Source organism: Fundulus heteroclitus, unplaced genomic scaffold (genome assembly GCF_011125445.2).
Source record: "Fundulus heteroclitus isolate FHET01 unplaced genomic scaffold, MU-UCD_Fhet_4.1 scaffold_99, whole genome shotgun sequence".
Taxonomy (NCBI): domain Eukaryota; kingdom Metazoa; phylum Chordata; class Actinopteri; order Cyprinodontiformes; family Fundulidae; genus Fundulus; species Fundulus heteroclitus.
In genome coordinates this window covers 267,419-282,986 of record NW_023397461.1, presented here as the reverse complement: position 1 = coordinate 282,986, position 15,568 = coordinate 267,419, and the positions used below count along the sequence as shown (strand labels likewise).

Sequence of the window (15,568 nt, the reverse complement as noted above, 5' to 3'; positions counted from 1 at the left end):
GAGTGGAGCTGAAGCTGCTTCAGTCGTCTCTGTGGGGCTGAGGATCAACAGGAAAGCCCGCTGGTTCTGCCCATCATGGGTTACAGCCCTCTGTGTCTGCTCCTGTTGCTGAGCAGCTACTCTCTGGCACGTAAGTCTGCACCTCCATGGTTATTTCCTCTCTTAATGCTGTTTATGGTTTAATCTCCACGTTATTCGTTCCTTCAGTGTTAATGACGAGCAGCAGTCGGCAGGTTTAGTCCGGAGACGCAGACGGGGGTCCTGGTCCTGTTTAGCTCAGCTTTTTCTTACAAAGATCGGACCTCAGTCTGATCTGGGATCAGATGATGCCTGCAGCAAAAACATGTGGATTTACCTGATCTCCAGCTGGAAGTCTCTGGTACCAGTCTGGTTTCAGTCTCTGGTTCCAGTCTGGTACCGGTCTGGTTCCAGCCTGGTTCCAGTCTCTGGTACCAGTCTGGTACTGGTCTGGTTCCGGTCTGGTTCTGTGCATCGCAGCGTGCCATAAATGAGCTTTTATTGACCCCTGTTGGATGAGAGTTTGTTACATCTCAGTTCCCTCCAGCTGCCTTTAAATCATTTTCTGCATCTTAAAATAATCTGATTTAATTGATGCTGAAACCAAATGCCTTCAGGTGGTTATTATTATAATTATTATTATTCTACAAAGATGCGTATATCGTACAGTGTTGATCATCTGCTCCTCATATAAACTGCCAGTTTAGGCCGTGGTGAGACCAGGACAACCCAGCTCTGTTTGGAGATTTTCCCTTCCTGCAGAAATGTCTGTCAAAGACTCTTCATCATCATTTTTAAGCCCTTTTAGTTTTTCCACAATCACAGTTTAAGATTCCCTCCCCGTTGATCTCGGCCAACACTGCAGAGGCATGAAGTCTATTTGCACACCGTGCGTCTCCAGCGGTCTGTGGGTGAGAGGAGCACTAGAACAGTCTTCCTTAGTGTTTTTATACAATTACAATGATATAAGAAGCAGAACACATTAAAATAGTTATTTGAATGGTTAAATTAGGCGTTCCTTGCTGATCTGAATCACTAACTACCCCAAGCTCAACATTTTGGCCTTGGGAACCGAGCCGGAGCAAAAGGAACGTTCTACGAGCAGAACAGGCAGGAGAAAGGTGGAGGAGGACCGTGACGGGTCGTGGGTCAGATTTGCATCATGAATTAAGTAGAAAATTAAGTTTTACTGACGTTGATCCAGATTCTGCTGTAAAAAGACCCAGAACACAGAAAAAGGTTCAGATTAGGAGTAAAGAGTTTTAGATTTTATGCTGCACACAGTTAGGACTAAAACATCAAAATAAACGAATAATCAAAATAAATAAGTTCCTTAAGTAGAGCAGAACCAACCAGCAGAGGGGATCCAGCCCTTGTTTAGAGAATTATATCATTTAAGTGTCACTTCCCCTGATTGGTAAAACAGTAACCAGGGAACCCTTATATTAATAATATTATAATATTCCTTTATGCTGGAAGGCACCTTTGATTTACTCGTCATCATTTTATTAATTCAATTCAATTCAGTTTTATTTATAAAGCTCCAACACACATCCCATCATCTCAAGGTTCTTTCCAAAGTCAGCTTCCATCAGATCCTCCAGGCTGGTGAGAAAGTTTCCTCTCTAAGGAAACCCAGCAGGTTGCATCAAGTCTCTCCAAGCAGCATTCACTCCTCCTGAAAGAGCGTAGAGCCACAGTGGACAGTCGTCTGCATTGTTGATGGCTTTGCAGCAATCCCTCATACTGAGCATGCATGAAGCGACAGTGGAGAGGAAAAACTCCCCTTTAACAGGGAGGAGAACCTCCAGCAGAACCAGAACCAGGCTCAGTGTGAACGCTCATCTGCCTCCACCCACTGGGGCTTAGAGAAGACAGAGCAGAGACACAGAAAGCTCAGAAGCTCACATTGACCCAGGAGTACTTTCTATGTTAGAGGAGACAGAGCAGAGACACAGAAAGCTCAGAAGCTCACATTGACCCAGGAGTACTTTCTATGTTAGAGAAGACAGAGCAGAGACACAGAAAGCTCAGAAGCTCACATTGACCCAGGAGTACTTTCTATGTTAGAGAAGACAGAGCAGAGACACAGAAAGCTCAGAAGCTCACATTGACCCAGGAGTACTTTCTATGTTAGAGAAGACAGAGCAGAGACACAGAAAGCACAGAAGCTCACATTGACCCAGGAGTACTTTCTATGTTAGATGGTAATAGAGGATGATCTGTCTTTTTTTATAATTGCTTTTTTAAATGTGTTATTGTGCTTCCATTTGCCTGTTAATCTGCTGACGACAGTTAAATGTTACTGAAGGACAAATAAAGGATTATTAAACTAAAATAAATGGTGTTGCAAACCAACATAAGGTGAAGTCTGACTCTTCTCGTTCACAGGTCAATACAGGTAGCCCTTCATAAGACACACCAGTGAAGTAACTCTCAGCTTCAGAAAGGTCGTTGACCCCTGTTGTAGATTGTGTTACAGTGTAAACGAGGATCCATGCTGATATATTCAGCCGCAGCGCTGGACACTTTCTGACGTTCTGGTAGCTTTGTTTCATGTTTCCTTCAGGGTTCAACCAGCAGCAGGGCAGGAAGCTACTGGTTCCTACTTGGTTCTGCTCTGAAGCCTGTTACATACTCTGGGAGAAGCTTGTTTTTAAACTCAGATAACACTAGACATGTTAGCTGAGGAGTTTAAACTTCAAGCTGCAGAAGATGAGCAACAAAGTCAGTCAGTTTTTATCAATTTAGATGCAAATAAAGATCTTTGAATATTGTATTCATTTATTAGTATTGATTATATCGAGGTATTGATTATTTTGACAACAGCTTCTGCATCCAAACCTCTGATCCCTGCAGAGATGAAAGATTGAAATGGTAGAAAAATAAAATACCAATACAGTTATTGTAAACTAATGTGAACCTACCAGCTGGGCGTTAGACACTGCATTAAGATCTGTGCCTCTGCCTGCAGCTGGTCAGAACAGGAGGGAATCCCCATAGCAGCCGCTGACTCAGCATTTTCTCACTCTGGTAGTTTCATTACTCAGCAGCTTCTTCGTTCTAACATCTAGTCAGCTGGGCATTCCTGACATGTGCTGCATCTCAAAATGTCTACATGTCTGTCTGAAATCAAACGATTCCTCAGTTTTCAGCCTTCGGCAGCTTCAGACTCTGGTCCCACTGCAGAAGCAACGAGTGCAGATGCATTAGTCTGTACAGTTTGGACTGTTTGCTATTGGATTTTCTGTTAATGATCATCTGACATGCAGCTCCTACATTTCAATCCTGTTTTGTTTCCCCAGAGGATGTTGAGGAAACAGCTTCATGTCAGAGTAAGTTTCCAACCACAAACACACTGATCATTTGGGGGACATTTATTGTGTCTGTGATGGGGTCAGGGTTGGGGGGTTGGGGGGTTGAATCAATGCAGACACATTGACCTGCTGATGGATCAATGCTGATCTATGAACTCATGGCCTGTTTGATGGAGATAGCATGCAGGAACTCATGGAGCTGCATAGTTTCCCCCACAGAGAGGTTCAAAGGTGGGCCGTCCCATGATGACAGGGAAACGTTTCTGTCAACTTTTGGTCTAAGACTAAAGACGCACAGGACAATATGAAAGTATCTTATCAAGGTTTGACTGACGTGATGCGTTCAACAAAGATGCAGATACCATTGTCTCATTGCAGTGGCCTCAAGATTCAAGGTCCACAGGAAGTATGTGTACCAGTACAGCGCAGAGAGCCGTAATGGAGCGCTGGGGTCTACCAACCTGCAAACCGGGCCTAAAGTCACTTGTGAGGTAAAACCTGTTTTAACTGATAACAGCTCTTATCTGAGGTCCCCTCACTGACTCGTCACATGTCTGTAGGTAGAGATCGAAGTCCCCCAGATGTGCAGGTTCATCATGCACACCAGAGGCTGCACCGTCAGCGAGGCGTCCACCATGGATCCTCAGGGTGAGCCGATCTACAGCCCGGCCCCCGGCTCCGACGCCTTCAAAGCCAGCATGGAAAAGTCAGTGCAAGTCATGCAGGATCAGTTATACGAGTTCTGGGAAACAGCAAAGGGTTTAGACTTAGACTTAGCAGCATGATCATCCCACCGAGTAACAGAGTTCAACACCATGCAGACCTGAATCCACATTCATACACCCCACACTGACAGCAGGAGATCTGAAAGTATTACCATCAGAAACGTCTATTCAGCCCTGCTGTTACAGTGACATGGTCCACACCAGGCAGCTTTACAAAGCTTTGCACTCTGACCAACACCTGCAGGTGGATCCAGCTGCTACAGACTCACTTCTATCCAGAAACCCTGTTATTACTTTCAGCTGTCACTTTCTACATGTATTAATTAATCCTGTTATTATCTTCAGCTGTCACTTTCTACATGTATTAATTAATCCTGTTATTATCTTCAGCTGTCACTTTTTACATGTCATATTAATTAAATCTGTTATTATCTTCAGCTGTCACTTTCTACATGTCGTATTATTTAATCCTGTTATTATCTCCAGCTGTCACTTTCTACATGTCGTATTAATTAATCCTGTATATTCTTCAGTGACGGTATCAAGGTGTTGGTTGTTCCTGTAATACTTTATCAGCTGGTTCTGCTGTTCTTTATATCTCTCTCTGCAGGTGTAGAAGCAGACTCAGAGGATGTTATATCACTCTCTACCTTTCCTTTCCTCTTTCTCTTTCTCCTTTTTTCCCTTTTAGCATTTTGTCTGATTCTCTCCTTTTTTCCTCACCTGTTTCTGTGTCCATAGAACATGAAATAGTCCTAGAATAAAATTTAATAAAGCTTCTAGCATTTATAAACCAAGTGGAACTTAATATTAACTGAAAATATTTTAGAAAAGCAGAAATTAATCAGTGAAAGTCAACATCAGCTCTTCTGGAAGTTTAAAGAATAAATAAATGCTTTATGAAAACATATTTCTTGGCATTGTTGATGTCAAACTGACCTGGAAGCCAAACTTGTGAGATCAAAAAATGCTACATATTCTTTACTTTTAGCCTGTTTCAGTTGGTGTGCAGACACTTGGAGAAACAATTAAGAACCACAGTAGAATCAAGGATCCTACCTGAAAAAGAGCAATAAGAATAATTCAGCATGCTGGGTAAGTCAGGGTGGTGCAGACAGACTAGCAGAGGCAGGATGATGAGACATTTTAATACGTAAAAGGAAAAACTCAGATTCTGGTCCACTATCCGGCGTCTCAGGAAGGGGAAGCAGTGCAGTACCAACACTGTTTACAGTGGGGGTGGTGTGCTGCTGACCTCGATACATGACGTCGTGCGTCGGTTGGCGGAATACTTCGAAGACCTCCTTAATCCCACCAACACGTCTTCCATTGAGGAAGCAGAGCCTGAGGACTCTGGGTCGGGTTCTCCCATCTCTGGTGCGGAGGTTGCCGAGGTTGTTAAAAAGCTCCTCGGTGGCAAGGCCCCAGGGGTGGATGAGATTCGCCCTGAGTACCTTAAGGCTCTGGATGTTGTGGGGCTGTGTTGGTTAACGCGGCTCTGCAACATTGCGTGGACATCGGGGGCAGTTCCTCTGGATTGGTAGACTGAGGTGGTGGTCCCCCTATTTAAAAAGGGGGACCGGAGGGTGTGTTCCAACTACAGAGGAATCACACTCTTAAGCCTCCCTGGTAAGGTCTATTCAGGGGTTCTGGAAAGGAGGGTCCGTCGGATAGTCGAATCTCGGATTCAGGAAGAGCAGTGTGGTTTTGGTCCTGACCGTGGAACACTGGATCAGCTCTATACCCTCAACAGGATTCTTGAGGGGGCATGGGAGTTTGCCCAACCAGTCTACATGTGCTTTGTGGATCTGGAGAAGGCATTCGACCGTGTCCCCCGGGGGATCCTGTGGGGGGTACTCCGGGAGTATGGAGTACCGGACCCTTTAATAAGGGCTGTCAGGTCTCTGTACGACCGGTGTCAGAGTCTGGTCCGCATTGCCGGCAGTAAGTCGGACTCGTTTCCGCTGAGAGTTGGACTCCGCCAAGGTTGCCCTTTGTCACCGATTCTGTTCATAACTTTTATGGACAGAATTTCTAGGCGCAGCCAAGGTGTTGAGGGGATCCGTTCTGGTGGCCTTAGGATTGCGTCTCTGCTATTCGCGGATGACGTGGTCCTATTGGCTTCATCAGGGCGTGATCTACAGCTCTCACTGGAGCGGTTCGCAGCCGAGTGCGAAGCGGCCGGGATGAAAATCAGTGCCTCCAAATCCGAGACCATGGTCTTGAACCGGAAAAGGGTAGAGTGCCTTCTCCGGGTTGGGGAGGATGTGCTGCCCCTAGTGGAGGAGTTCAAGTATCTTGGGGTCTTGTTCACGAATGAGGGGAGGATGGAGCGGGAGATCGACAGGCGGATTGGTGCTGCGTCTGCTGTGAAGCAGGCGCTGTACCGATCCGTTGTGGTGAAGAGAGAGCTGAGCCAAAAGGCCAAGCTCTCGATTTACCGGTCGATCTACGTTCCTACCCTCATCTATGGTCACGAGCTTTGGGTCGTGACCGAAAGAACGAGATCCCGGATACAAGCGGCTGAAATGAGTTTTCTCCGTAGTGTGTCTGGGCTCTCCCTTAGAGATAGGGTGAGGAGCTCAGTCATCCGGGGAGGACTCAGAGTAGAGCCGCTGCTCCTCCACGTCCAGAGGAGCCAGTTGAGGTGGCTCGGGCATCTGGTCAGGATGCCTCCTGGACGCCTCCCTGGAGAGGTGTTCCGGGCACGTCCCACCGGGAGGAGGCCCAGGGGAAGACCCAGGACACGCTGGAGAGACTATGTCTCTCTGCTGGGAACGCCTTGGGATTCCTCCTGAGGAGCTGGCCCAAGTGGCTGGAGAGAGGGACGTCTGGGCCTCCCTACTGAAGCTGCTACCCCCGCCACCCGACCCCGGATAAGAGGAAGAAAACGGACGGACGGAAAAACTAAGACAGGCGAGACACGATAATGGAATAAACCTGACTGAATGTAACATCCCAGGATATAAAGCTGAGGGTGACAGACTGAAACAAGCATAAAACAGACACAGAGACTCCAAGAAAAATCAAACAGAAGAACGACGGCTGCAAGTAAAGAAATGTGTCAACATGGAAAACAGCTGTGAGCCCATAGAACTTTATAAATCACTGAAAACATGAATCCAAATAAAAACCATAACCAAACACATGTTCCTTCAGGAGTCCTCTGAAGGTCGGCGTCCGCTCCAGCAGCCATGTGGAGGTTTACCCCGAGGCAGACGAGCCTGTCAACATCCTCAACATTAAGAGAGGCATCCTGTCTGCCTTGCTGGTGCCCGTCATGGAGGACGGCCAGAAGGTTCTGGTGGTCAGTATCCCCTGCAGCCAGACCAGCTGCATGCAGCGCGTCTGCTCTGTGGGCTCATCTCACTCCGTCTTTTCCCCAGAGCACAGTGCATGGCCGCTGTTTAACGGCGTTCACCGTTAGGGCCGGGCAGGACGGCGCCACAGACGTCCGTCTCTCCAGAGACCTGTCCCAGTGTGACCAGTCCCACGGCAGGACCCTCCTCAGCAGCCCAGTGGCGCTGCTGCAGCGGCTGGTGAGGAACCGCTGCCCAGTTAATTATCCCTGCAATAAAGTCTGGCTCTTCAGGTATGAGCATCCTGGCAACATCACTGCAAAAAGGGAACTAAAAGCAAGCAACATTTTCTTGAAATTAGTGTGTTTGTCTTTGATTTGAGCAACTAAATGAGATGATCTGCCAATGGAATTAGTATTTCTACCCCTAAAATAAGATTTTTAGGTGCAAAATTAGTATTATTACACTTGCTTGCTCAAATTAAGGACAACACTTTACTTATTTTTAGTTCCCTTTTTTCAGTTAACATGGGCAAAATCCAGACACCTTCAGGGTGCAGGAGAAGATCCACCTGCCCACAGCAGCAGGAGGCGGAGTTAAATTCACCACCAGGTTTTGGTAAAGAGGATAAAATGACTGGAAACGAACTGAATAAATCCAGTCTGGTGTCTCAGACTGATCCTGCCTCCATGCTCAGGGTGACGGTGGCTAAACTAGCGTCCAGCGTCCTGCATGTCTGGGCTGGGCTGTGATGGTCAGCAGAACCGCTGCTGCTGTTAAAACCACTTCAGAAACGAGCAGCAGCTGAGGAGGAGCTCATGTTTCCCTGATTTTAACAGATATCACTTACATTGATACATATGTTTTCCATACATATTTCAAGTTACTCAAACATACATTATTCAGTTATACCTTGTTCTCTTATCAACTTAATCTAAACTCGAGTTTTAACTGTTCCAAGATCCTTTCTCTGCCTTGCTGTTAACCCTTTGTGGTATTTATTTTGTCTCCCGCTGAGTTCTGTTATTATACTTCTGCTCTCTAAAAACACGTTCTTTGAAACCACAGTAACAGGGAACAGAGATAACTTTACTAACTTCACACTGATGTTTTTCAGCACAGCCCCGTATCCAAACTGATGAGCGGCGCTCAGAGCTGCCGTTACCGCTTTGATGAGCGGGGATCACACATCAGCGCTGCCTCGTGCACGGAGAAGCACACATACCTGCCCTTCTCCCAGAGGTGAGCGTGAATCAGACGAGACGTTCTGCATTTCTTTACCATCTTCAAGGTTTTAACCTCACTGTGATCTGCATCTCAGCGAAAATGGAGTCTCATCTGTGGTGACCCAGGTTCTCAACTTTCAAAGTGTAAAAAGGATTAGTAGCAGAACCTTTGGTGAGTTTTTATTTTCCAATAGCACTGTTTAGTTCTTCCGTCTAAAAACTCAGGATCTAAAACATCAGCTTGTTGCACACAGAAGCAGAACCCCAGCAGGCAAAGCCTCTCCACTTTGGAGAACCAGAAGACAAAACTGCGGTCCAGACGAAGGATGCCGTTCTGAGCATCCTGCAGGAGCTAGCGGCATTAGCAACCACAGATCAAGGCCAGAAGCGGACCAGCCTTTTCCATAAGCTGGTGTCCAGCATGAGGGTCCTGAGGAACGAGACCCTCAGCCAGACGGTAGCTGAGATGGTGCGAGTGTCCCACTGGCTGACCTTCCAGGCCCTGTTCCAGTGTGGAACCACAGAGTGCACCAGTGCCATCATGCAGGTTATCTGGACAGTTGACGGGGTCTCCCTGGAGGTGGATGCTCTGGTCTACGCATTGGGTCTGCAGGCCAATCCTGATGCTGCACGTGTGCGAGATATGCTCAGCATGGCTGAGTACAAGCAGAGCAAGGCCATCATGTATGCTCTAGCAAACACGGTAAAAAGGTGAGTAAAGGCTGCAGCGATGGGGGATCAGGCTAAGTTTACAGTTGTAAAATTACACCAATGAACACGCTGAAAATACGATGGAAATTACAACATTAGGGTCAGCCTCCTATTAACCGAAGCTAATGATTCTACTGAGGCTGACGATTCTACTGATGCTAATGATTCTACTGATGCTAATGATTCTACTGATGCTAATGATTCTACTGATGCTAATGATTCTACTGATGCTAATGATTCTACTGAGGCTAATGATTCTACTGAGGCTAATGATTCTACTGATGCTACTTATGCTAATGGTGCTACTGATACTAATGATTCTACTGATGCTAATTATTCTACTGATGCTACTTATGCTAATGGTGCTACTGATGCTAATGATTCTACAGATGCTAATGATTCTACCGATGCTACTGATACTAATGATGCTAGTGACGCTACTGGTGCTAATGATTTTACTGATGCTAATGATGCTACTTAACCTACTGATGCTACTGACATCTGTATTCAGATGTACGCAGCCGATACACTCATTTATACGCAGGGTAAAAACCAAAAACAAGTTGCTGAAAAAGTCAGTCTATGGCCCACGTCTGTGAGAGAAATTACAACATTTCCATTGGAACAGAGAGGCTCTTTGCTCAGACTGCAGGCGAGTTACAGGACGAGGCAGCAGATGTCTGTCTGTGAGCAGGTGCTTCCTTAGATTAGATGTATTCCCACTGCTGGCCTTGTACTTCGCATTACAACTATTGCAGCAGCGGAATCTGTGGCACATTTTGAAAAGTGGAGCCATACTTTACAGCATTTTCTATGAGCCATGCTTGCTTTGTTTACTGGACCAGTGGCTGCTGACGTCATCACACTGTTGTGCATGCAATGCTGTGTTCATGTTCGATATGGAAAATTGCCCACTCTTCCACTCCCTCAGTGTCACATGACGCGTCTAGGCAACGGAACATGGTACCGTTTTTGATTTTACGTAAATCGGTCCTCAGTAGTGCGGACAGGATTCGGTCGATACCTATAAAAATACAGAATTCGGTACCCATCCCTATATACAGTATGGTTCTGTGTCACATAACTTAATGTCTTACAACCTGGTCACAGGCAAACAAAACAACAAAACCTTTAGAGTCACTTTATAGATAATCAAAATCCTGGATAAAACAATCATCAAGACATCACCATTCTGCCATTTTAGAAAAGCATAAGCTCTTAATTTAATTAAATTTTCAATTAAATTTTATTTTTATAGCGCCAATTCATGAAACATGTCATCTCAAGGCACTTTACAAAATCAAATTCAATCAGATTATACAGATTGGTAAAAAATGTCCTATATAAGGGAACCAGTTGATTGCTTCAAAGTCCCGACAAGCAGCATTCACTCCTGGAGAAGCGTAGAGCTACAGGGAGAGTCGTCTGCATTGTTGATGGCTTTGCAGCAATCCCTCATACTGAGCAAGCATGAAGCAACAGTGGAGAGGAAAACTCCCCTTTAACAGGGAGGAGAACCTCCAGCAGAACCAGGCTCAGTGTGAACGGTCATCTGCCTCCACCCACTGGGGCTTAGAGAAGACAGAGCAGAGACACAGAAAGCACAGAAGCTCACATTGATCCAGTAATCTGTTCTACATTAGATGGTAATAGTGGGTGATCTGTCTTCCCTGGATGATGTCACAGTTAACAGAACGTCAGACCAGGTGTACCTTCTATGAAGAAAAAGTTAAAAGCTGTGTAGAGCGCCATTTTCTCTCCAATTTCCTAACATTGTGCTTCAAGGAACGCAGCTCTGAATTAAACCAAGGAGCCAGCTTCCTGTGAATAATCACCTTCTTTTTCAAGGGAGCTACATTGTCTAATGCAGAACGCAATGACGAAGTCACACCGTTAACAAAGGTGTCTATTTGTGAATGGGAAGAAACAACATTGCTGCCATCTACAGGGCATTTCTGCAATACTGACGATATTAAATGGGGGACAGACTCTTTAAAGTTTGATGCAGCATTGTCCGATAAAGATCTACTATAATGGAACCCTCTTTTGGGGGTGGATAACTCAGTTAGATTAAACTCAAATGTTATTAAAAAATGATCAGATAGGACAGGGTTGTGAGGAAATACTGTTAATTCTTCACAATCAATGCCATATGTCAGCACAAGGTCTAAAGTATGGAGCCGAGAGTGCGTCGGTTAATGCACATTTTGAGCAAAACCAATTGAATCTAGGATAGTTTTAAAGGCTACACTAAGGTTATCACATTCTGTGTCAACATGAATGTTAAAATCACCCACTATAATAACCTTGTCAGTGTTTATCACCAAATCAGATAAAAGTCTGACAACTCATCCAAAAACTGAGTGTAAGGGCCTGGTGGACGATACAAAACAACAAACAGAAGAGGTTTTATTGCTTTGCAGTTTGGATGAGGGAAACTGAGGGTTAAATGTTCAAAAGAACTGTAATTATTAGTTGGCCTGGGACTAATTAATAAATCAGACTGAAAGATGGTTGCTACTCCTCCTCCTCTTCCCACAGATCTGGGAAGAGGAATTGTGAAAATGTCATCAAGTATTCAAACCTCTGTCTGTTATACAAAATCATAGATGGTCTGTCATCTCCTCCACTCAGCCAGTTTGTAATCATCAGGAACACAAAGAGCGTAACACGAGGGTCAGCCAGGGAAGACTGTGTTCTTCCTTTGTGGAAAATTGCATTTAATCAGAGAACCTTTTCAGTCACAGAAGGGGAACTCTGTCCCTCAGAACATCAGAGGCATTTACCACTTAATCTGTTCAAAAAACATCTAAAAACTTGTTCCTAACATCAGACATGTCATCATTAATAAGAATATATATTTTCCCTCAACCAGCTGTTTCTTTGTCAATGCATGGTATAATTTTCTTTAGTTTCTTTTGTTTACCCAATGTTTGTATCATAGCAAACTTATCAACAGGATTTGAAGAGTTAAATCTGTTTTACTGCTTTTTATATTTGAATTGTAGCACTGGAATCTTCTTGTTGTTGTTTTAGGTAGACAACGGATGAAAAAAATTGCTAAATTGGCCAATTCTGTAGCACCTGCAGCAATGTTAATGTACATTGTCCCTGTCAAACAAATCAATAAATTAAATTAACGATGCTACTGATGCTAATGCTAACAATGGCCGTTTGTCTGAGCTATGATATTTGAGACATGATTGGGAAAGTGGTTGTGAACGTGTATCCATTTGTTGACAGGTTCTACAAAGGAACGGTTACTCCAGAGATCAGGGAGGTGTCAGCGTTCATGGAGATGATCCTAAACGGCTGCTCAGGGGAAACACGATACACTGACAGGGAAGACCCCTCAGATCCAGAGGAGGCCTTCCTGGTACTCAGGGTGAGGAAGGTTTCACAACCACCTGGAGAAGTTCCAGATTAGCTGGTGTTTGTTCTCGTTCTAGGTCGAGTGTGTTTGTCTCCTCTGCAGGTTGTTGGTGTTATGGGTCGGGCCATGCAGGACGCCAGTCCAGCACTCATCTCCTCTGTTCTGCGATGTATGAAGAAAAGCGATATTCCACTGTCCAACCAGAGGGCAGCTATCCAGGCCTTCATGCTGATGGACATTACCGCTGAGGTTGCTTTCCAGAACCATTTCCACCACATGACAAACCCAGCATGTTCTGGGTTCCTTCTACCTCCTGGCAGGAGATGCTGTTGTGTTTGCCTGCTGAAAGTGGCTGTTGTTACAAGAACTCTGTTTTCATTTTTGGCTGGGCACAGATTCGGAGCTCTCTCCTGGAGGTGTACCAGAACCCTCAAAGTCCTGTTGAAGTACGTCTGGCAGCCTACCAGGTTCTGATGAAGAACCCGGACCACAGCCTCATAAGAGAGATCACAAACGGTCTGAAGGACGAGAAGGATGAGCAGCTGAAGAGCTTCGTGTTGTCCCACCTTTACAACATCCTCAACTCTGCCGATGAAAAACCTGAGTGAGTAATAGGATTAGGTTTGCAGAACAAATGTCCGTTCCAAGGTTCTAATTTTGCCTTGAGGGAATAATTAGTCAAGGAACTGTAATCTGTACGTGTGTCTGTCCCTCTTCTAAAATAAATCTATAATGCTGACCCTGGGTATAATATCTACAGTATCTGAATCTAGGCTTGTATCAATAATCTGAACTCTAGGACCCTTCAGTACGGGATTACTCACATTCACACTCACTGATCTACTAGGTTTGAAAAGGAGATTGGCAGCAGCTGGCTGTAAGAGACTAAGACCTCCAACCCACACAACACACAGGTCTATGAAATAAAAATGTATCTTTATGTAAATATACTGCTCAGGTTCATTTACCTTTTTTTAACAGGAATATCATTAAGTAGAGTAATTAACTTGTATACCACAAAAATAATCTACACAACCAAATTGGATGTGGACAAATAAACAACCCACCAGAAAAATATTCCAATACACCGAACAGATTTGGGAAAAGGAAAAAAAGAAATATGTGTATGTGTGTATGTGGTACCACTTAGCCACCAGCAGCTGGATTAGCAGCCTGTGAAAGAAAAAAACTAATAACCACTAATAACAATCAATATAAATCCGTCAAATCTTCATAATACTGTCAAAACACATCTCAGACATCATTAAGCAACACTCACCACTATTCTGACTGGTTATTTATTTTTCTCCACGGATTGAACCAAACCGACAGTGCTAATTGAGCTAAGCTAACTCACCAGAATAGTTCTAAAAGTTCAGAAACTCTCCATCAGAGCCTCTCCTACCACCGACTCTGACGTCTTCCAGGTAGGAACTGGTTTGTGGTTAACCTCTGACTGCAGCTCTCTTTCCAGTGTTCATAGAAACTTATTTTCTCAGGTGCTAACTGCAGAACAGCTCGCTTCACGGCAGTGTCTAGTTTCCTCTTTCCCGCCCTTTTCTTCCCATCATGCACCTCCGCACACACCGACAGCTGCAGACGATGCCTTCAGGGAAACTCAGTAAATTCCATTGCCAGACGAGAACTAACATACAGGAAACTACGACCCGTTCAATAGACCTCGTATTTCTAAATGCTGTAAGTCTGATCAGGGTTACAGAACCGATGAAGCTAAAGCACCCGGCCTCATCTTCAGGGGTCCAAAAAACAGAACTTTTTCTTTTGCTCTCATTCTTATTTTTTCTGCATGAATATTTTTATCACATCAGTTTTCTTGTGTGAATGATCTTATTGTGCTGATTAAAGCATTCAGAAAAGCTATAAATTAGGCCTTAATCAGTCAGAATATTGCTGAATGTGAACCTGGGTTGTCTGTTGTATAAAAGACGTTTTCTACCTGCAGGCTTTTATCTAGATTATTGCATTTCATGTATTTTATAGTTTTCATGCCTGCTGCTGAGAAGCACTTTGTGATTTTAACGTGAAAGTTGCGGTATAGAAAACTGATAGTTAGAGGCGATGAGTCGGGGACCCTCAGCTGATCGTCAGCCGGTCTGGTTAGTGGTCTGCTGACTCCGGTCGGTTGCTGGTAGCTCCTCGTCTTCAGCGTGTTCGCAGCTTCAGCCGTGGAGGTAGCTTGTATAGCAAGTTGCTGTTTTTTTTCAAATAAACTTTAGGCAGATTAAACATGAATCTAATCCTTGAGAAGAATCATCGGTTCTGATGCTTTTTCTTTTACTCCGAGTCCAGTTATGTGTTTGATGCTAAACTTGATGCGGGTCTTTAGACGTGTGCTGGTGGTGGTTGGACAGGAGGACCTGATCCTTCAGGCCGTCATCAGACCCGATCATGATGCAACGCTGCGCTCTGTCGTCTGCAGACTCAAGGAGCTCGTTGAGGCGGCCTTGCAGGACCAACTGTCGCCCACAAGCTCCGTGTTCAGTCGTCTGTCCAAAAACTACAAGCTCAGCTCCCCGCTGGGCTCGGTCCAGAGCAACATCATCTTCGATGACAGCAACACGCTGCCGAAGGAGCTGAAGCTGGAGGCATCTCTGAAGGCCTTCGACCGCAGCTATGACATGTTGGAGGTTAGGTTCCAGCAGGTCTCTTCTCCAGGATGTAAGAATAACAACATTCACAGCAACTGTCCTTTCAGGTTGGGCTTGAAGGAGCAGGATTTGAACCCACCATCAAAGCTCTTCTTGGGGAGAGGGGCTTCCTCCCTGAGACTTTTTCCAGACTCATGAAGCTCGCAGGCGACAGCGCGCCGATGGTCCGAGAACTTCTGGACAGGGTTTCAGCAGGTCGAGGCAGGAACAGGAGACAGGTGGCGGTAACT

The 15,568-nt window shown here is 45.1% G+C and overlaps 1 protein-coding gene across 2 annotated transcripts in view; it reads left to right on the top strand.

The window, feature by feature from the left end:
• Positions 1-15,568, top strand: part of apoba (apolipoprotein Ba) — a 37,639-nt gene continuing 22,071 nt past the window's right edge. For both annotated transcript variants that reach the window (XM_036135073.1, XM_036135072.1), the window contains exons 1-14: positions 1-130; positions 3,324-3,353; positions 3,714-3,826; positions 3,896-4,041; positions 7,220-7,367; positions 7,447-7,599; positions 8,477-8,601; positions 8,681-8,757; positions 8,840-9,296; positions 12,540-12,681; positions 12,772-12,918; positions 13,065-13,273; positions 15,110-15,317; positions 15,386-15,556. In XM_036135073.1, the coding sequence (XP_035990966.1) occupies positions 76-130; positions 3,324-3,353; positions 3,714-3,826; positions 3,896-4,041; positions 7,220-7,367; positions 7,447-7,599; positions 8,477-8,601; positions 8,681-8,757; positions 8,840-9,296; positions 12,540-12,681; positions 12,772-12,918; positions 13,065-13,273; positions 15,110-15,317; positions 15,386-15,556 (2,181 nt within the window). In that variant the 5' untranslated portion in view covers positions 1-75. The remainder of the gene's footprint in view (positions 131-3,323; positions 3,354-3,713; positions 3,827-3,895; positions 4,042-7,219; positions 7,368-7,446; positions 7,600-8,476; positions 8,602-8,680; positions 8,758-8,839; positions 9,297-12,539; positions 12,682-12,771; positions 12,919-13,064; positions 13,274-15,109; positions 15,318-15,385; positions 15,557-15,568) is intronic.